Raw genomic sequence first — 22,819 nt, forward strand, 5'->3', positions numbered from 1 at the left:
TTCTTCTAGTCCATGTCACGTGCCTGACCGCCCGGGAACTCGCATAGCGTGAGGCATATGTTCACGCTCTTTACACAAGCTATTAACTTGTTAATTGTACTTATTATATTATTATTGTTCTTAGTTACTTAGGTTAATTGTATATTTATGTATGTTATTAATATGCATCATTGTCTTACTCTGTTAAGTCAACTCAAGAGTAGTATTAATTAATTATATAAATTATCTAGCAAATGTCCTGGATCACGTGATAAGAGACGCTTCCACGGCGTGCCCCACGCTTCCCAGTAGCGAAAAAACCGTGGCATAGGGTAGACGTGTCCATTCGTTTCTAGCTCTTGACCCTTGTCTAGTGCCTTGTCCAGTTTTGCAATGCCCTAGGGGTATCAGGTATTAGTGACACGTTTAGTTAGCCTAGGAAGGGATCCTGTGGTAAGGAATCTCCTGTTTGGTAGGAAATAACTATTTTGTAGGATTGTTGTATGTATATATATTGTATGTCTATGTAATATAGTTATGTTAAGTAATATTCGTTTGGTCTAACTCCTTAACGGTATATTTACGCCCTCAGCATCACTCTTATTTTATTATACAATTACTTATTCTCTTAAATTCTTGTTTGCTATAGTCAGTACTCCTTTAGAACATAAATTGAATTAATTAATTATCTTCCCTTTTGTGATTCACTTATTTCAACTTGTTCATACTTATTCAAGTACATTTAGTTGAGTAGGTTTTTGTGGGGATGATTATTGCCGTGTTCCCTATTTGTTCCTTTATTTGTTAATAACTTGGGGTAGGTTTCACTCCCCAGGTATAAAGGGTAGTGGGATCGCGACATCCAGCACAAATTTAGTTAATAACTGACACATCATAATTGCAGACCAAACATCTGCTGCCAATTTCCAAATTTTAAATTCTTCAAGCAGCAGTGAAGGGGCAGCTGGTTTCAAATTTTTTCATAACTTATATCAACATATTTCGGAGCCGACAAATACTGGGAAAGTTTGTAGTGGATTTCTCCCCTACAAACGCTGTTTGTCGCTGAGTAGCCGACCCCTGAATTCCCCAGTGTATGCCTCGTGGTCAGTAGGTCAGTGCCGCCTTACATGACGGAGGTCAACAACTAAACCACGCCTACCTCCGCTATGTAAGATCCTGACCTCGTGGTGACCACTTTTCTACCTACACCAACCAGCAAGCAACACCTCATCCTCCACTTCTGCCTGGCGGCCTCGCTCCTGCCGGCGAGCATGGCGACCCAAGCTGGTCCCCTCTGAGCATCCTCACCAACCAGCTTCTCTATATCACGCTTGTAACCATGCTGCATTGTACATCCAATACAACATGTATACAGAGAGCAGACAGACTTTCTTTTCTCTCATCCCATCCTGAGGTGAACCCCAAACAAACCGTACCCCCAAATGGTGACCCCGAGATTCGCATCACACAGGATGGGGGAGAAACAGATCACGCTCCCAGTCTTCAAGCAACATGGAAGACTGGCTTATCCACCCAGAAGCAGCTCTCATCGGCTCTACAGCTACTGTCTCCTACACCGCAGGTTAGACACCCTAGGAGGCTCGCGACTCTAAGCAAACAGCCGCTCCACTTCCTGCCCCAAGCACCACGTCCTACTGACCCCAGCACACCCGTCCTGCCTCAGACGCCGCCCCGGCCCAGCAGTACCCCCTGCCGCTCCTCCTGATGCAGCCCCTGCTCCCGGACGCGGCCCATGCACCTGAGTGCGGACCTACACATCCCTCTTTTATCCCTCAGGTACACCCTGCTACTGCCCTGCACCATGCTGCTGTCGTGGACCCAGCTGCTGTCACGAGCCCTCATCCGCTTCTGCTGACGCAGCCCCTGCTCCTGACCCAGGCTCACACACCCGAGCAGGCGATCTGACGACTCTTGTACCTGCCGTGAGGAAGCACAACATTCATCGCCTCCACACCCCTTTTTCTCCCTCTCTACTCCCACAGATATTGTGTATCTAGACAGTTGTCTCCTCAGCGGCCGGCTCATCCACGCCCTCACCGTTATTGCTAACATGTGCCATGCAACCATGCAGACAACAAGTCTCCTACACTGCCTGGAGGGAAGGAGAGAGTATTGTAGTGGATTTCTCCCCTACAAACGCTGTTTGTCGCTGAGGAGCCGACTCAACCAGCGCCGCCTTACATGACGGAGGTCAACTATTAAGCCACGCCTACCTCCGCTATAAAAGACCTGACCTCGTGGTGACCACTCTCTTCTAGCTACAGCCGCAGCAAGCAACACCACCGGCGGCGGCCCTCTCTCCCGCCGGCGAGCATGGCGACCCACAAGCTGTCCTCTCCTGAGCACCCTCACCAACCAGTTCTCCCTACATCACGCTTGTAACCACGCTGCCACTTCCGAGCACCAAGCTGCACTGTACATCCAATACAATATGTATACAGAGAGCACATTGTGGGTTTCCTTTCTCCATCCCATCCTGAGAGAGAACAAACACCTATTACCCCACAAGTTCATAGAAGGAACTCTTTTCGTCATTAAATTGGAACGTCCAAAAAACTAAACCTTTGAGCATTCCTGTCTGCGGGAATGAATGTTAAGTCTTTGAATAAATTAGACCAGACTTCGTCTATTTCAGAGATCATATTTGGGCAAATGTCAGGCCAAGAAAGTATAGTATCACCTTCCAAAAAACAAAGAATGATGACCCAAAGTTGCCTGTCCTTCCTGTCTCTTTGTAGTTGCTGAGATATCAGGAAGCTTAGAGACATTTTCATAAAATACTTTGAATAAGGAATCCACAGACTCAGATGTTACCCATGGCCTGTTGGAATCATCCTTACACTCAATGTTATCCAGCAGCTGCGTGGCAGTCGACAGCAGCAAGTTTCCACTCATAGTAACCAACACTTTTGCCCCAGGTGGAAGTGATTGCCAAAATGTGGATTGGATGAAGTCAGTCTCAACAGGTCCTTCCTGCTCAAGAGACTGAATACTATGATTAGAACCAGCCTCATCGTCCTGATCCTGGAATCAACTGAAATCAGACTGAGTAGATAGAGGTTTATGTAGAGTCTACATTGCAGACTTCCAATTACCCCATTGTCTGGAGGGTCCAATAAACCTAAACTTTCTGCCAACTTGGGATCTTTCCATTGTTGTACATTCAAAAATTTACTCTTCAAGGCCTTATTCCACCCATTTTTAATTTGTATTTGCACAAATCTTTATCACCTGTAGCTTGATGAAATTGAAAAAACTGATTATAACAAACTGCACAATCCATTGGTGAAAATAGGTTATTTGAGACACAGCTGCCATGAATTATGCAAGCCACATGAGGATTTATCTTAGTAATCCAAGTGGCTCTACATTTTTTATAAGTACATGTAGTATGGCCCCTTTGGGTCTTGGGTGAAACTACTACTACTAAATTCAAATTCTCTACTGACAGACATTCTTGTATGTAGTGTCTGAGCTGAACTTTTAGTTCTTCTAGCTCATCACTCAATACTATCTCCTCAGGGACAGTTCCATAGTCTCCTCCATCATCCATAGGCCCGAACTCCGTGTTTTATCCTCCAGGTGCACATCACTACCAGTTCTGGTAACAGTGTAGGATCATCAGATCTTTATTTGTTGCCAATCAGGGCACAGATATTGCTCCCCAAGTAATAACGGGAAAAATTCTTCGGCGCTATCACCCGGCGAAAGTTGACAGTGCTGAGGCAATAACATAATCATTGGCAACTGCGTTCACTATTACTCTGTAATATTCGTGGTTGAAATTCACCCTGAATTGTTCATCATATAACACTAGAAAAGGATGTAAAGTCCATTTCTTATAACTCCAGATTGCCTGGGAAGACCGGAAGGTCCAGCATTTCAGGAAGAGCAACTAAATCTAACAGCCTCAGCTAAGAGATTCGCCTGGAAAGAAGCTGAACCGTTACTAAGGTGTCGTGAAGAATAAAGTTATGAAGAAAAACTCAACTCCGGCCTTTTATGCTGAGCAATTCGGCTCCAGGCGGAAGCCCAAGACACATTGCTGAACATAGAATAGGAGAGGAGACAGAACATGGCAGGTGGTTGCTTACGTGAATAATTGAGGCAAGGAATACTCAAAACGATCTAAACGACTTCACAAAGAAAATGTGTTGTGGTCGCCATGCTGACTGGAGATCGTATAAGAAATTGTCCCAAATACAATAATTGAGAGACATAACAAAATAAGTCACTCTACTTCATCACTGTGCTAATAGGTACAAATACCGTATATAATATCCTCGCGGAGGTTAGTATTTCAGTAATTAGAACACAAATTCGCGGAGCTTCCCTTTGTGTGTATTTATAGCTGAAACGCCAGGCAAGAGATGAAGGTCGTGATGAGTATGGTGGGGGGTGAAGGAGGGGGTTTTGAGAATTGCAATTAAATGCCAGGTAGTGACGTGTCCTCCTAATATTACTTATTAAGTAATTATTAGATGTTTTAATTGCCTGTATGTTGGCCTGGCGAGTTGGCTAGGAATTAACATACCTAGGTAACATTGCTGAGCGTCACAATCAGAGCTTGAACAAAAATTATGTATATACTGTACTGTATGTAGCTGCAAGACTGACTGGAAGTACTGAGACAGCACTGGAAGGGGGTAGGCTTGGCATACTTCACCAGCCCATTTTGGGGGTGTTTGAGCCATAAAAAAAAAAAATATCCTGACCAGGGTACCATCCCATGTATGTTTAATAATGTCTGTTAGAATAAGGTGATTTGAGTTTTGTCTGACTTCCCTGATTTTAATTTGTGTTATGCTGGGTTGCCTGACTAAGAGATTCTGTAAGTTTGACAGAGATTGATCAAATAAATTTTGAACGGAAAAAATAATACAGGTTGTACCTCTCTAGTCCGGCAACCTTGGGACCTGACCGGTGCCGGACCATGGAAATTTCCGGACCATGGAAATTCACCCTTTTCCTGGATAGATAGTGACTTGGCTTGGAAGCACTAGCACCACTTTCTCTGCTTCATGGTCTCTTTGAAGACATATTGAAGGGTTAAATGTCGTACAGTAGCTCCTCAAATTTCGCGAGTTTTTAATTCGACGTTTTCTATTTGAACACACAAAAAAACAACACATTTAAAAATTTTGACCTCGGAAACTCGAATTTCAACGGGTTTGAACGGCCCACCAACGTTCAGACGACGTGCACAATCGTGTAAACAGCGTCATTTCTCTTATGTACAAAAGATTCATTATTGTTTATTACTGAAAGTCTTTTTGAATAAATTAATGTTTGTGTGTGCAAAATGAGCAATACAATTCATTAATAATACTACGTAGCATATTAAAACACGAGGAAATGAGACAGCATTGTTTTCGTTGATAACAAAACCAGTGACTGACTGGTTCTACATATAAAACTGAAGAAAATAAGACCTTGGTTGTAGCTGTAGTAAAATTAACATGGTTGTTTTAAGTAATGTTATTTAATGTTAATAAATGGAACAAAAGAAGTAGCTAACGATAATGGTTAAGAAAAAAGAGAGATCGCGTATGTAAGTGCACACACATGAAAACATATCGTCATTACTTTACATAAGAATATGAAAGCAACACTTATTTACTGTTCATATATATTTTAATTAATGTTTCTGAATTTGTTTTTATTGAATTAATGTTTGTGTGTGCAAAATTAACAATACAATTTATTAATAATACATGGAATATTAAAACACACGAGGAGACGAGACGGCTGCCGGCATTGTTTTTGTTAAAGCTTACAAAACCAGTGACTGATTGGTTCTACATATAAAACTGAAGAAAATAAGACCCTGATTGTAGCTGTAGCAAAATTAATGTAAAAAAATTAATATGGTTGCTTGAAGTCCTGTAATGTTATTTAATGTTAATAAATGGAACAATATAAGTAGCTAACCATTAATGGTAAAAAAAAAAGTGAGACTGCGCGTATGTAAGTGCGCACATGTGAAAACATATCGTCATTACTCTACATAAGAATATGAAAGCAACACTTATTTACTGCTCATATATATTGAAGGGTTAAATGTTGTACTCTGTATAGACAAGCAGAGAGAGAGAGAGAGAGAGCTGCCGGATGTAAACAAACCTTAATTTCCCGCGGCTTTTGTTGTTGTTTTTTTACGGGGATTAGCCCACCCGGGCATAGGTCACTGACCCACATTGGGGCCTGAGGGGCAAAAATTTAATACTCCTGTAATAATAATAATAATAATAATAATAATCAAGATTAAAAAAAAAAAAAAAGCTGCCTATCTACCTATTGGACAAACTAAAATCGTTCCGGACCACGGGAGTTTCCGGGCCACAGAATGTCGGACTGGAGAGGTACAACCTGTAGTAAGATATTTCATAAAAAAGTTTACCGTTCTCTAATTGCACTTCGTCCTTATATATGTTTGAAAATTGGTGCCTGTAATGACCAAACCCACACCTATATTTTGTATTATGTTGCTGTGGCAAAGAAGCACTAAATGGGCAAAAAATATTGGGAAATTTGAAAATAAAAAATTCTCACTCTACACTTAATCAAAATATCAAAGGCTTTCGACAGTGTACCCCACGAAAGGCTGAAAATCAAACTGGAAGGGTACGGAATTCGGGGAAATGTCCTAGCGTGGATAGAAGACTTTCTACATGACCGCAAGCAATGTGTGGTGATTAATGGCACGAAATCGTCATCTGTACCTGTAACAAGTGGGGTACCGCAGGGTAGTGTATTGGGCCCGCTGTTGTTTGTTTGTTTCATAAATGATATGCCTGACGTTGTACACTCCTCCATACAAATGTTTGCCGATGACGCCAAGTTATTTCGGGAAATTAAGAACCAAGCGGACTGTGAAGAGCTGCAGAAGGACCTCTGTGGGCTCCAGGAATGGTCGAAGGAATGGCTGCTGAGATTCAATGTCACGAAGTGTAAGAGGATGCACCTGGGGCGTACCAACGGTAAGGAGGCGTACCATATGTCCCAACGGGATGAAGAAAATGTACTAGTTGAGACTGTGTGTGAGAAGGACCTAGGTGTGTATGTTGACAATGAGCTGAAGTTCTCGGGCCATTGTGAGAAGAAGGTAAATCAGGCAAATAAATTATTGGGTCTTATAAGAAGGTCGTTCAGATATCTAGACGGTCCGTCCCTCGTGACGATCTTCAGGAGTGAAGTGCTTCCCCATCTGGAGTACTGTCACCCCATCTGGTCCCCGAGATATGCTAGGGACTGTCAGTTGGTTGAAAATGTTCAAAGGAGGGCCACCAAGCTGGTGCCTGCACTTCGGCATCTCAGCTACCCTGCGAGATTGGAGCGCCTGAACTTGCCTAGCTTATACTACAGACGGGCAAGGGGGGACCTAGTTGAGGTTTATAAGCATCTCAGGGGGCACTACTCAGTTGAGTGTCCTTACTTGGAGCTGGCGGACGCTCGCCCCACAAGGGGTCACAGCTCAAGATTGAAGAAGCCGCAAGTCCGGAAAACCGTGAGGGCAAACTTTTTCGGAGTGAGGGTTGTAAACTCTTGGAACAATCTACCAGAAAGTGTTGTGACGGCACCGAGTGTGAGCTCTTTCAAGAGAAGACTTGACCAACACTGGAGCGGGTTCAGGTACATTCAGGAGCCGGTGCATGCCCAGTATTTGCCAACAGTGCGTGACAGAGACGTGACCGATCGCCCGGCGGCTAGCGAGCCGACTTTTGGTGAAGAATATAAAGGAAAAGAGTCGTGACCGATCGCCCAAGCGGCTAACAAGCCGATCAGTGGCGAAGAGGATAAAAGTAAAACATCAAAATTTTGCCAATTCCAAAAATCCACCTTTTAATCCTCTTTATAAAGTTATCTTCGTTTTTAATACATGTATTGGTTGAAAAATAATGGAGTACAGTAAGTCCTCGCTTAACGTCGTGCCACTTATCGGTGTTTCGGTACTGTTGCTAAAATTTTGAGACCAAAAATTTTTTTAACGTCCCGGTGATCAGATACTATGTCGTTTTGCGTTGTCAGAGACTACTTTTTACGGCGCATCACCCGCTCCCATCTGGCAGCGGTACGCTCCCTCAGCTCGGCGCACTGCCCTAACTGGCGGAACGTCACAGCGTCCCCAAGCGACGCTGAGCCAGTCTTTGTTACGACTTCACATCATTCGTGTGTGCTTAAGTGCTGTTGCTCTAAAACTGTACTCTAACCATTCGAAATGGCTTCCAAACACCCACCAAGTGCTACTAATGCTAGTGTAGTGAAGAGGCAATGTAAGACCATTAGCCTTGCTATGAAAATGGATGTATTAACCTGTTTTGAAAAAGGGGAACGCGCTGTGGACATAGCCGCTATGCTTGGTCTTACCCCCACAATGGTGCATGTTATCCAGACCAACGCTGACAAGGTTAAGGTTAGTGCTGGAAGTGGTTCTTCTGTGAGTGCTACTAAGACGACTCGTACTAGAAGTACTGTGATAGAGAAGATGGAAAAGATGCTGGCAATGTGGATGGAGGACTAGAATCAACGCAATGCCCCTGTGAGTCTTATGGTTATCCAGCATAAGGCCAGAACCTTGTTTGACGACTTAAAGGCAGAAGAGGGTGAAGAATCGAAGGAAGAGACCTTTATGGCCAGCCGAGGCTGGTTTCAACGATTTAAGCGTTGTTATAACTTCCACAATATAAAGATGAATAGTGAAGAGGTTTCTGAAAGTTGCCTGAATGGTGTGTGGAGTAAACTGTGGCCCGAGTGTGTCAACAGTTTTATGAGATTCAAGGACTTAGTCCCAGCAGTGAGTAGAGATATCCTCAGTTTGGCTAGAGAGGCAGGCTTTGATGAGCTGGAATCAGTGGATATTGAGGACGTCCTGGCATCCCATTTAGAAGAGCTCACCAACGAGGATTTGCAACAACTAACGGAACACAGTCTCGTTGAAGTTGAAGACAACGAAGAAGAACCTCCATGTACACTAACTACCAAGAGGATGGCAGAAGCGTTCAACATGGTCCAGCAAGGTATGCAAATCCTTGTAGATGACGACCCAAACAGAGAAAGGAGCTCAAGATTCAGCGCAGCATTGATGACAGTCTTGGTTGTTACACCGAGATGTATAAGGAGAAGAATATGAGTAGCACCAAGCAGTCAACACTGGATTCATTTTTTTCGTCGCGGGACGGCAACAGCAGCAGCATCTTCACAACGGCCAGCAGCCGAGGAGGAGCAAACAAAACAACAGAAGAGGAGCAAACATCAGCGGAGGAGAGCAAGCAGTGGCGGAGGAACCCCAGTTAGCACAGGAGTAGGAGGAGGAGGCAGCCGCAGAGCCTCAGTGACTCACCACTCTCCTCCTCCGCTCCCACCATCCGCCTGCTCCACATCACTACCCACCAGACACCTCTGCCCATCAGTGAGTACCCATACAAACTTAGTACAATACTTGTAGTAGTTGTATATGCATGCACTATTTTCCATAGAAATGGCAATAATTTTCTGTATTCATGGGGCAAAGGGAGGCTCAGGAACGTAACTCCCGTATTTTATCTATTTCTTATGGGGAAAATTGATCCGCTTAACGTTGTTTTTCGTATAACGTCGCATTTTCAGGAACGTAACTCGGACGTTAAGCGAGGACTTACTGTAGTGCACTTTCAAATGATAATAACTTTAGTTTGAAATACGGCTTATTTTCTGTGGAAGTATGGTTCTAGTAGGTATACTTGTCAGAATGGCAATGTTATTGCAAATACAGTCTCTCCTCGACTTACGACAGGGTTCCGTCCAGACGACCAGGTCGTAAGTCGAAAAGGCGAAAAGAATGCATAGAAATTCTAAAATGGGTCTCACTTTTACGCTTGCCAGCCATTTTAAAGGGAATTACAAACGGTTTGTCAGTACACAGCGTGATCACTAATGTCAGGACTCGAAAATACGTAATGTGAAAAATATTTTATACGACCATGGCCGTCGTATGTTTGGGTTGTCGACAGTCGAGGAGAGACTGGACAGTTATTATAAGGATATAAACATATGTTTTATTGTTTTTTTATAATTTTCTGCAGTAGTTAGGGTATACAGTAGGCTCTCACCAATAACGTTTATAGGTGCCTGAAAAACACCGTTATTAGCGAAAACGTTATTTGTGTGACATTAAAATACATGTAAAAGGGGTTTATTGGTCCTGCCGCCACAAGAATTTCACCCATTTTTTCCCCTTGAAGCCCTCCTAACACTTTTTGTTAGCTGAAATAAAAAGAATTGCTATTCAATCATCAAAATAAAGAGTTTGAGTAATATAACACTTAGCTTGGGGGAGTTTTTGAGGTGCTTGGTGTGATGATTGTCCCGTATCTGAGGGCCGCTAACACTTGCACTGTCTTTCATTCTACAAGCTAACCATTTCACAAGAAAATGCTCTGTTATCACTAACAACCTGTTTTTATTGCCTTTATCATTCATAGCTCGCCTCGCATTTCCATCACTACCGAAATATTGTTAGCCAGCGCAATACTCTTCTTGGTCTCCTCTAAGTTCCTCTTAATATTTCGCACTGTAGACTCAGGACAGTTCAATTTCCTCACTTTAAAAGTTCCCAGTCATTCAGGTGGCAAATCACTCCCTCCACCACCTCCCCTAGCCCCCACAGGCAAAAATGTGGAAGCCATTATTGATCACCGACCCTAACAACCACTGGTTATAGTGGCGAAAATCTCACACGTGGGCGCAGCGCTGTGTTCCACTGAGCGTGTGTGAGAGTGAGAGTGAGGCGGAGTGGACAACTACGTCATCAACATGGCGGCAAGCAAACGCTATCATTGATGCGCTCGGACGCTTCCCGCGAAATTTCCGTTATTTAAGAGAATCCAGACGTTATCGAAAATGGGTATCTATTGTAACTTACCGTTATTGTCGAAAACGTTATTGTGGAAGTCGTTATTGGCGAGAGAGCCTTCTGTACATTTATTGAATTGGCACCTGTGTCACACGTGGCGCTGGTCTAGTGTGCTGCAGAGGTGGGGGTGGTGACACCTGGTCCGTCTATAGCACTCTTTGTATTTCTTTATGTTCCCGTTCATTCCTCGTCAACTCCCGTTGAAATAAAATCTTCTTAGAGGACTTGGGCATGCTTGTAGAATAAAGCAACAGGAATATTGAAAATAAAATAGCCAGAGATAGGCAGGGGGGCTCTCGAGCAAAGGTGCACAGGTCAACTCCCTCTGACAGTTACAAAGACACTGCTCTGCTCCTCCCTCTTTCCCTCCCAGCCAAGCTGGGCAGATGTTGCCATTCGGTCTCGATAGTTATATTTTACGTACTAAAAAAAAAAAAAAAGGAAAAATATCATGTTAGATACATAATGATAAGAATACGGCAATTAGAAAATGGAGATTTTTGCAAGGGGGAGCGCGCTCAATATTTGGTTATACAGTATAAATATATTATTTTGATGGGGAAAACATTGCTGTATGACAACCAAACTTTCACAAAGCATGGAGATGACATTAGACCAGTCTTGTAGTTTTTCTACATTTCGATATTCTTTTTTTCATTGTTTTAGGCGGAGTACGCCCTTAAGCCCTATTATACATACTGTATATCAGAAAACACTAATAACAACAGTAAATATGGCAGGGAGGGAGGAGAGTTACAGGGGCAGTAAACAACACATGTGGTGGCAGCACAACACAGACTGAGCGGATGTAAACAGACCCCACGGAATTTAACGGAATGACGCTTGAATGAGTCAATTTTACCAAAAAATTGATTTAACGAACAGGGGTGGCTCATATTAGTTCAGTAAATCGAGAAAATACTGTATATCAAGGGTAGATGGGAGTTTTTGGTGGGTGACCAGTCCCTAACCCCCTATATGTGTCAGTTATTGGGGTATGCCTGGATTAAGTTTTTTATTTTTAATTGCACTAATTTATTTAATTATTGATAGAAGTTAAATAAAAAATGTGACATCTTTGCAGTGGGTGGCCAGCTGCATGGACTGTGATTGGAGAAATTTACTTTGCTTAAACATAAAAATTGATGGCACTTGATGCAGATTCTGAATTTTGGTATTTAAAAACATACAAGCATGAAAACAATACAAGTAATCTTGTATTTATTATAAAAAACCAAGAGTTATGAGCAGTATCAAGTGCCATAAATATTTGGAAGCAGGGTACACGTCATCACTTGGAACTGGGCACATGCGACCAAGCCTCACAGCTCACATGAAACTAGCCAGCCGGGACATTAACACTACCACTCCACACCCCTGACAGACAGACATTTATTCAGTTATATGCCTGAAAGGTATTAAAGTAAGCCACTAAACAAGCAGGAATAGAATTATAGTGGTGGTGATATACAACCCTCGCATACAGTTGTGTTAGAAACTCATTACATAAATTTTTCTCTTTGCCAAACTATGCAAGTGAACTGCCCCTTAAGCACTGCAAAATTTTTGTTTACTGTACCTAATTTTACAGCTCAGGAAGTGAAGGCTGCCGAGCATAGTGCTGATCACAATATTTTCTTGTGTACTGGAGGCCTAATATTCAATGTGATGTATCAACACTCTTTCTAATAGGCTGTTACATGTATGGGACCCATTACAAGTGTAAGACTTATGGAGAGGGCAACAAAATCAAGCTAATCTCAGGAAATAATTTTATTGAAGGACAGATGGATAAAAACTTAAGTACAGTTGAACATCTGGACATCTCAATGACAATTGCCCATATTCTGAAACAACACTGAAGCTAAGGCAATTACTTCAGCAGTTGCAGTATGTGAAAAGCTAATTATTTGCAAGTTCAGCAGTCCTATAATTGTTGTTTATCAGCGTTGTTTTAGAAAGTGGGCCATCTACACAACAGTGTATTTGTACATAAACTAGAGGTTCTGGTTTCTAGATGCGACTCAATTACTGATATTGAGCTTTATTGAAGGGTTAAAAGTTGAATAAACAGGAATTTAAGGTAGCACACTTTTCTTATAATGCAGATGACATCCACAGACAATATCATTCTGATATGACTTACTCAAGTAAACACATACACAAAATAATATGTAATTAACAACAGTGGTAATGGATTTTAAGAAGGGATAGCAGTATGGTTTATTGCCCTACTCTTACCTCAGCAAAAGCTAATCTGATTGATTTAGGTTTAAAATTAACTAGTAATGTCACATATATGGATGATTAAGTTTTTGTGCCTCATGTAACCATCTTCCCAAATATTACTTCTACATAATTAATTACACACTACTATACAGCACTATATCTTCCATACACTCCTAAACCAGTAGGAGTGTGAAAGGTAATTGGTTGTAATATCAACAAGCATTCTGATCCCTCTATGCTTATGTTATCATTGTTGTATATAGGAAACAAAGAAAACCACCTGCTAAAAGCTGACTTCAGACTAGCATGGAGTGAAAAATCTTTAATGTGAGACTTACTTTGTCCAGATGCAGGTGTTCAGGTCACAATTGATTTCTAGTTTATTTTCTTTTTCAATTTTTTTTTTTATTCATACCTCTTCAAGTAATGAGGGTTATCAACTTACATGAATACCGTATAGTCTTCACAAAGATAGTGCTAAGAAAATAATAGCACATATAATATGTACAGTACATATTTGATGTAAACTTTCATAATTAATTTTTACATTTTTATAAGAATTAAAATATCTTGTGCATTAACCCACAATCCTAAAGTCTACAGACATAATATTTTAATTATATATATATATTTTTTTTTTCAACAATTATTTTATTACCTGTGACCTGAACACTAGCACTAAGACATATTGGTGCATGGCAGATAAAATTCACAATACTTTTCGTTATTGGAACATTACAAGGTATACAATGTCTTGGCACTAAATTGGCACTGTAACAAAAGTCATCAACCCTGTTAATATAATGACTAACACTAAGCTGAAGGAAAAAACAGGATCCTGAAATAAAAATTTCACCAGAATTATAACTGAAGGTAAACAACTACCTGTATCTATTCTGAAACATAACAAAATGGAGGGACTGTATTCTGTACACTAGTCACTTGAGATTCCAGATCCTTAAGGCTACATACAGCATTTACTGGTATGATTTGTCTTCTCGCCTAGTTCTGAAGTGTACATAAAAATATACAGAACAGGTGTCTTACTCTAGATTGGAACTATATACAAAGGAATATGGAGTTGGGAAAAATGGCTCAGGTTGGTGATATACAGTATTGCCAAATGCATGACTATAAGAGGTGTGACCTTTAAAATGATTCCCATCTGGCAATACAGGTGATATGGCATGAGTATGACATCAACTCTGAACAATCCTTAGGTCACTCTCAGACAGGAGTCCACAGCTACAAACAATTACTACTTCCCAGGAGGTTCCACATTTTGAACCTAGAACAGGTTCAAGTGAGATTTACTCACCACTAGTGGAGATTTTATTACTGTGGCTAAAACTAGATTAAATACCTTAAAATCATACTTACTTTTAATAAGACTAAATGAGTGGCTGCCTACAGGTAAGAATTGAACTGCCATTTTTATCAAACACACCTGTAATACATTATACTTACAACTTATCACTGTTACTGGAAATTATATGTCCTGCAATTAGGTTCAAGAGGTAAGCAGCCATAATAACTGTTCCATACAATGGGCCTCAGACTAAGTTTTGTACGCCTGAAGTATTACACACAGACAAACACTCAAGGGACACTCGACTGTATCACAGGTTTTGAAGGGTGTGGGTGGACTTGGTGCTCACTCTCACTCATGCACAGCAGATTAACCCACTTAAACACCCGTACACATATGTCCGGTATGGAGCGCATCACCCCTAGATTTGCTTAATTTATCAATAAGTTTGTGAAACCTGCAAAGAATATATCACTGATCACTTTAATGAAGTACACTATGATACAGTTGATATAAACTATTTTTTTTTCAAAGGAAAACATTCTTTAAAACACGGTTTATTATGTGAAGGATATTTAAACTTTTCTATATGTGGAATACAGTAGTTGGATGCACTTTATATAAAGCACTAGTTTGTAACGCTTACTAATTTATGAAGTTTTCAATGATCTGGATGAGGCCTAGAATATGTCTCACTTTGTGGTATGTCTAGCCCAAGCCATACGTTGCAGCTGAGCCAATGTCTCCTGCCTGGAGACTCGCTCACTGGCAGTACGAGTGATGGGTCCATTTAGGTTGCGGAGTGTACCAAGGGGTGTGGGCCCATATGGACCAAGAGAAACAGCATCTTCTGGCACTTGCGCCAAGCGTTGAGATTCCATGGCGTAGAGTTGTGCAACGGCTTGTGTGACACTTTCCCCTGAAGACTGGCCACTACTGTCTCGCTTGGGGTCACTCTCGCTGCTGAGGGAAGGTGTACTACTGCACTCATCATAGCGTTGACCTACCCGGGGACGAGGTACTCCTTGCAGCCTAGGATTCATGAGAGGTTCCTGTTGGGGCACAGCCAGGGTTACTTCCCTAGCACTATTTCCCTCACTTCCCCATACAGGTAAAGGGTGTATTAATGGCCCCATCCTTGCTGTACGGGGCGAGGGTTCACGAGAGTGAGAAACAGAGCTGGATTCTTGTAGGGATCCAATAGGAGGCTGACGAGCCCCTAAGAGGGAGGTTGCAGAATTGGTTGGGGATGAAGGTGATGGGAAAAAGAAGGCATGTTGAGCTATACTAGGCGAGGGTGTAGGTGGGGGTTCAGAGGAGCAGTACACGAGGGATGCCGGACCTCCAAGATCCAACGCTGCCGCTAACTGGCTACTGTGGCCAAAGCCGGCATCGGTCACCAAGAGCTGGCCAGAGAGAGAGCATGAGTTGGCCACTCGCTGCAGCAGCCACTACACACCATGCTTCTGCAAACAAAAGATACTACTGAGCCATGCAGGCCTCAACACCAGGTCATTAGCCATAGTGAACCTCTGGGTATAGTATCCATGGTGGAGGTCAGTTGTTAGGCTCTACTGCAGCAGTTAGTCACATCAAACACTGTATAATGTCAACACACTACAGGAAGTGGGTACAACACAGCAATCAAACTAAAATTACATACGTTATCATGCAGTCTTCATAAAGTGACTAAACTGGAAAACAAAACAGACTTCAAAATACTACTGGTACATAACTTCTAATTTTAAAAATCAAAGCTACATCTAACAGCAAGAAATGTAATCTAAGTAAAGAGTTTGAAGTAACAACACCAAGGCATTGTTTCTGAATTCATAACAATTGCCATAACTTAATTTTGCAGTAACTTTGGCAACATTAAGTTACAGTTAAAATATAGAGCACACTTAATATAAAATCAAATATAAACACACCTATGAATGTGGTATTTCAGGGTTTTGCCCAGAAAATTCTATCAACCCTTTATGAGTCAAAAGAATGAAAGTTTAGTCTAATACTTGTAAATGTCACCAGCTAATAGACTTATGGCAAAGTCATTTGTGAATTGTCACACACTCACACACACCCATACACACATTATAGTTTTTAACCCCTTCAGTACTGGATACCCTTTTTAATATTTTGTTTGGCTAATGCCAGACTATTTTATTCAGCACAGAGAGACCCCTCATTACCAAATGGTTAAAGAACTAAGTTGGAGGTGGTATGAAGGTTTTAGTGAAAAGAAATGAAAATGTAAGATGATTGTATAAAGGAGTCTTCATTTTAATTGTTCAGCAAGGATGTAAAGCTATTATACAGTACAGTACTTTGTAAGTAAAATTAAACCAAGAAGCAAAGAATAACTTCTTCAATATTGTGGACTGCGCGTATTTTATATCGAGTTTTTATCAGTTATATGATTTGGGATATATCCAGCCATACGAACTGTAGTTCATTACCTATTGTACCGTACTATATGTTTGGTGACATTTGTTTCTGTTTGCTTTATGTTTGGTACAAAACAAATAAATAATGAAAAGGCTTCATTCGAAAGTGAATTTCATCTTTTATGATAAATATTTAAAATTTTCTAAAATCCTCTCTGAAGTGCTAATGTCTTGAAATTACTGTAGTATTTGCATTTTGATATTCCAGATATTTAACATTACTTTAGAGAATAACAGGTCTGCTTACCAATTGTGAACACATTTAGTTTGATAAAAGGACAGCATAACGAACATTTTCTATGAACCAATCAGCTACTTGTAGCGATAGACGAGGGACGTGGCTTACAAGCCAGGTTAGCATGGAAATAATGTAATATACTTAAGTACTGTACATCCAGAATAACACATAAAAACCAAAAAGTGACCTTGAAAAACCATAGGTGGTGAATAATTAGCATTAGAGAAACAATTAAAGAATTGGATATGTCATTTTGACAAGAAATTATACATACTGTACTGTATATCAAATTGCGGACAACAGATCCTTAATCAGCACATTCAGGAGTACAAGTGATATCTCCGTTAGCCGGAACAATTGGTGCAGAGCACTTTCGGGAATGAGAGATTTTTGAGTAACGAGACGACTCTTTCAAAGCCGGAAAAAATTCCTCATCCCCAGAATATTCCGAAATTTTTCGGGTAATGGGAATATTTTCTCTGAAGTTCCAGAAATTGCGCATTATGGTACATCATCTCTCAAACCTGGAAAGAAATCCCAATCCTCAAAATTTTCCAGAATTATGCATTATTTCATCTCTGAAAGCCGGAAAAAATTCCCCATCCCCAGAATTCTCCAGGCTTTGGGAACGAATTTCCAAGAAAACTTCAATTCTGGCTATCGGAGAGTTACAGTTAAGAGGGATTCCGGCTAACGTAGATATTATTTGTACTGTATACAGGTATTGAGATTTTGCTCAAAATCGTTGAGATCAAGATTATGGCCAAAAAGTAATTAAGCAGATAATTATCTTATAGACAACATATTCATAATCAGCATGTTCAGGAGCACATATATTAAGGTTTCAAACAAAATCGGTAAAATAAAGCTTATGGCCAAAACGGTAAACCTTACCCCCTAATAGGGTTTTAGGCTGAAAACACCTTTTCTCTCAGAATTGAAATTTAATGTCTAACTACTTTCGCTCATCCACAATAACACAAAAACTGAAAAGTGACCCTAAAAAACCATAGGCGGTGAGTAATTAGCAATAGAAAAGCAATTCGCGTATTGGATACGTCATTTGGACCTGTAATTATACAGATACTGTATAAAATTGCGTACGAGACCCTCAATCTGCTTGTTCAGAAGTACATATTACTTTCCACTTTCCCCCCAAAAAATGTCGCTTGACATGAAAAATATGCCTGGCCAAATACATTGTGTTTCAGCACTTGGGGTCATACTATGGATTTCGGTAAAATTTCGTACAAAGGTACTACTTTACATGCTGATTAAGGATTTGGGTTCACAATTTAAAAATTTGAGTACCGTACTACAGTAGTTTGCATTCAAAAAGAAAATTATGCTATGCCCATAAGTTTTAAATCATCTTTATATACATTTTCTACAAAATTATAGACTATCATTTCTATATAAACATGTTACTTTTCAATTTCCCAATAGATGCCGTTTGACGTCAAAATTACGCCTGACCTAATACCTTGCTGACTAAGGATCTGGGTTACCAAGTAATTAGTGATAACTAATGACTTCAAATAATTAAACATACCTGTACTGTACTGTGTTTAGAATACTGTACAGTAAAGCCTCGAATAACGAAGTTAATGTGTCCTCAATATTGCAGTGTAAGATGAATCGTCTTATCGCGAATCATTAATTACCATTAAAATAAAGCAATACTAATGAGATGCCTTCCCAAGTGTGACCTTTTCATATCTTTTGTGTGGCTTTTTACCCTCTTTTCCCCCCTAAAACAATACAATTAATGAAAATTGCAAACTATATTCTTTAAATAATGTTTCTGAATGCACCTTATACAATACAAATGAATAATAATATGGTCACACAAGAGGAGATGGGACACCATTGCTTTCTTTTGTGTTTATAGCTGGGAGTCTGGGACGATAGTTCTACATGAGAAAATGAAGAAAATAAGACCCTGGTTGTAGCTGTAGTAAAATTAATGTAAAAAAATATGTATGTTTTAATTAATGTTATTTAATGTACAGTAGAAGCAACCACTGATACTAAAGAAAAAGTGAGACTGATAATGGAACGCCAATGTATACAGTTGTACAGCAACGTGTGCACTCAAGGAAAGTCATTTATCTTAAGAATATGTACAGAAGATTCATTATTGTTTATAACGGAGTATGTATTTGATTGAATTAATGTTTATATTTGTGAAATGAACAATGCAATTCATTAATAATACGTAGAATATTAAAACACACATGAGGAGACAAGACGGCATTGTTTTCGTAAGTGACGATGGTTCTACATAAGAAACTGAAGAAAATAAGACCCTGCATGTAGTTGTAGTGAACTTAATTCAAAAAATTTAATACCTGTATGTACGTTTTAAGTAATGTTATTTAATGTTAATAAATGGAACACTAGAAGTAGCTAACCACTAATGGTTAAGAAATAAGGTGAGATGACTGGGAATCATAACGATGAACAGTAAGCACGCATGTGAAAACATATCGTCATTTCTCTACATACGAATATGAAAGCAACATTATTTACTGTTGATATATGTTTTAAATAATATTTACGAATGTAAAACAAAAATTCTACTCACCAATGGTGGTAAAGTCTAAAACATAAGGGCAGCCAAATAATATTGTGCGAGTTTTTATTAAGATGATGAAGTCATCAGGTTCAACTCTGGCTGAAGCTGTAGCTCTCCATAAAGCTGTTGCTGAAACTGTTACTGAACCTGAAGTTGATGTTGAAGCTGCTTACGTATGATGCTGAATTTGATGGTTTAGGCCTTCGAATAATAAAGCTGTCGATAGAACCTTGCACAGCTGCTTTCCTTTCTCATTATACATCTTTATGTAAAGGTCATTTGCATTTATTTAAATTTTAATGCTTTGTTCTGTTAATGGATCCACTTCAGAAAATATGTTCATTGCTTGCTCCATATAATATCCACAGACCTCTCACCTTTTTCATATCGTTTTAACACATCTAGTTTCTCGACTAAGCTTATACACTTTCATTTAGCTTTTGAACCAACACTACCATCACTTGCTCATGTTGAATAGGGATGCAAAAATGCTGTAAGAAACCTGAGTAAGTTTTTCTCCTCTTCCTGTTCTAGATGCATGAAAACAAAAGGCCCGCCAAGCTCCGACTGTTGTTTATCATTCATTAGCCAGGCAGCTTCTTTGTGCAAGGCATTCTTCATTTTTTTTACAGTAATTTATTTTTTTTTATAATGCTGTACATATCGGGATTTAGTTATTATTTATATGAAAATGTAATTTTATTTTATTTTTATTATATTATGGTCGTAAATACGAATGAAATAAGGACATAAATTGAATTGGGTCCTTAATTAACAAGGGTTTTAAATATGAAAAGTTGTTGGTCGAACCGTTGTTATCGGAGGCTTTACTGTATTTAAAAAGTCAATTACACTGTGCCCATAAACCTTGTTTGGAGAATACTGGACACTTCCTGCTATTTCGTTCAAAATATGTGCCCATAAGTTTTAAATCAACTTTATACAGTACACATTTTCTTAAAAATATAAAATGTATTCACTGTATAAACGTTACGTTTCATTTTCCATAAAAATGTCGTTTGATGTCAAAAATATGTTTGACCGATACGCCACTTGGAGTCATACCATGGATTTTGTTAAAATTTCATACAGCACTTTACTTGCTGATTAAGGATCTGTGATCACAATTAAAAAATTCATGTAACTGCAGTTAATTAATTACCTTTGAAAGAATTAAAGATGCTGAGAATACAGTACTATTTAAAAAGTAAATTATGCTGTGCCAAAGTTGGAAAATTTAAACAAATGGTTTAAACAATGATTTAAACTAAAAAAAATTATTGTATTCTTTTTAATCTATGCTTTTTTCTTGCTTTTAATAATATTTTTTGTGGTTTTATTACCGTACTTACAGATGGTTTTAATGATCTATAGTAGTTTTGGAAAAGCATATTGCATTATAGGGTGAACAAAAAATATTGTGGGAGGTATTACAAGTGTATGGGATGGGAGGAAGGCTATTAAATGAATTAAAAGCATTCCATGAGAACAGCAGGACAACAGTAAGAGTAAATGGGAATGAAAGTGAAACATGTGGGGTGTTAGACAGGGATGTGTCATGTACCTTTGGCTGTTCAATATATACATGGATGTGAACTATTATACACTGGTGAAAGTATTGATAAGCTTTCTTACAAGGCTGATTATTACGGAGCCAAGTTGCCACTCTCCAGTGTAACTGGTGACTGCTCCTGTTTATGGCTGGGCTCTGAGTCTCAGATTCTAATAAGTTCAGATTGCACATTATACATCATATGGGTCCTGGGGAGCCAAATTGCCATTGCTCGCTCTCTCTTTCTCTCTCATTCACTCTCTCTCTCTCTCTCCAACTGAACTTGAATGAATTATTTAAAACTTTCAACTTTAAAATTGATATAAGGCAGTTTTTCCATGGATTAAGATGAACTAAAAAATTATTTTGCCTTTAAGCATAGAAGATGAGTCTGGGTGATTGATCAAAGATTGTGTTTTTCAAATTTGACCTTTGTGCAGATTTTTTTTTTCAGATGGAAAAAATATGTGATGTTTATGATGAGCAGCATATTAAAACGTTATAAACTGAGACGGAATGATCAACACAAGCAAGAGATGAATACACTGAAGATTTATGATTTAGTATACAGTATAGCAGAAGACAGAGAGGGTACAAAAGTTGCTTAAGAGACACTTTAATTGTATTAAGTTTCATTGAAGAGTCAACTTAGCAATATGAACAGATGTGAGGCCAGCTATGTGGATGCCCTGATCCATTGTCTAATTTGGCAAGAAATTAAAGAAAAGGAAAATATAATGTTTTCTTTAATATATTTTCTTAAAGAGGTGTGGTGAATGTTTCACTGTACCTTGTATTTAGTTAGGAAAATAGTTTGACTGAAGGATATTTTTATTTAAAGTTACTCTTACTTTTCCCTCAGTTTATCCTGTTAGCTAAATACTGTAATCATATAATAACAAATATATCCTCTAGAAAATGATGGCCAACTGCCCAAGCGGCTTGCCTGATACTGTATTGATAAGAAAAGCCCAGAAACTTCAGGATTGACTACACAGAGAATTGTTCTCTAGAGAAACTTAATACACATACAGTAGTGCCAATACAGTATGAGATGATCTCCATCAAGAGAGTCTGTCAGTTATAGATAAGGTAAGGCTAAAAATGAAGGGAATGACAAACATATTATGTATGACAACTATGGTGCATTTACAATATGCATAAATCTACAAACAGGCCTCTTATCAAGTGCATAAGTCTTTACAAGTGTGGATCACAATAATTTAAAAGAACTATACCATCAGAGTACAATATATGAAATTCAAAGAGAAAAAGTCTTAGAATATAATTAAAAGACCATGTTTCATAGTAAACAATGATATGAAAAACTTGTCTAATAATTAATCAGATATAAATATCTATCATAGAGAGATAAAGAGCACGTGATTTTAATAATAATACTGTATTCTCTTAACTAATGAAATTTTTTTATTTTTTCTGACATCAAAATGTACTTTATTATGGAGGTTGACTTTGATTTATAATAGAAGTACTGTATATTAATCATTTAGTTGTAAACACCACACTAAGTCCAACAAGACATATTAATAATTATGGTCTTTCCAGACAGAT

At 39.2% G+C, this 22,819-nt stretch overlaps 1 protein-coding gene across 4 annotated transcripts in view; it reads right to left on the reverse strand.

The window, feature by feature from the left end:
- Positions 1-12,652: 12,652 nt before the first annotated feature.
- The window catches only part of LOC121876071 (carboxyl-terminal PDZ ligand of neuronal nitric oxide synthase protein-like), a 69,340-nt gene continuing 59,173 nt past the window's right edge, over positions 12,653-22,819 (reverse strand). For 3 of the 4 annotated variants that reach the window (XM_042380980.1, XM_042380978.1, XM_042380979.1), the window contains one exon: positions 12,653-15,838. In XM_042380980.1, coding sequence (XP_042236914.1) covers positions 15,125-15,838 — 714 coding nt within the window. In that variant the 3' untranslated portion in view covers positions 12,653-15,124. The remainder of the gene's footprint in view (positions 15,839-22,819) is intronic. The other variant, XM_042380981.1, reaches the window with a different exon arrangement.

Source organism: Homarus americanus, unplaced genomic scaffold, assembly GCF_018991925.1.
Source record: "Homarus americanus isolate GMGI-L3 unplaced genomic scaffold, GMGI_Hamer_2.0 scaffold34921, whole genome shotgun sequence".
NCBI classification, from domain to species: domain Eukaryota; kingdom Metazoa; phylum Arthropoda; class Malacostraca; order Decapoda; family Nephropidae; genus Homarus; species Homarus americanus.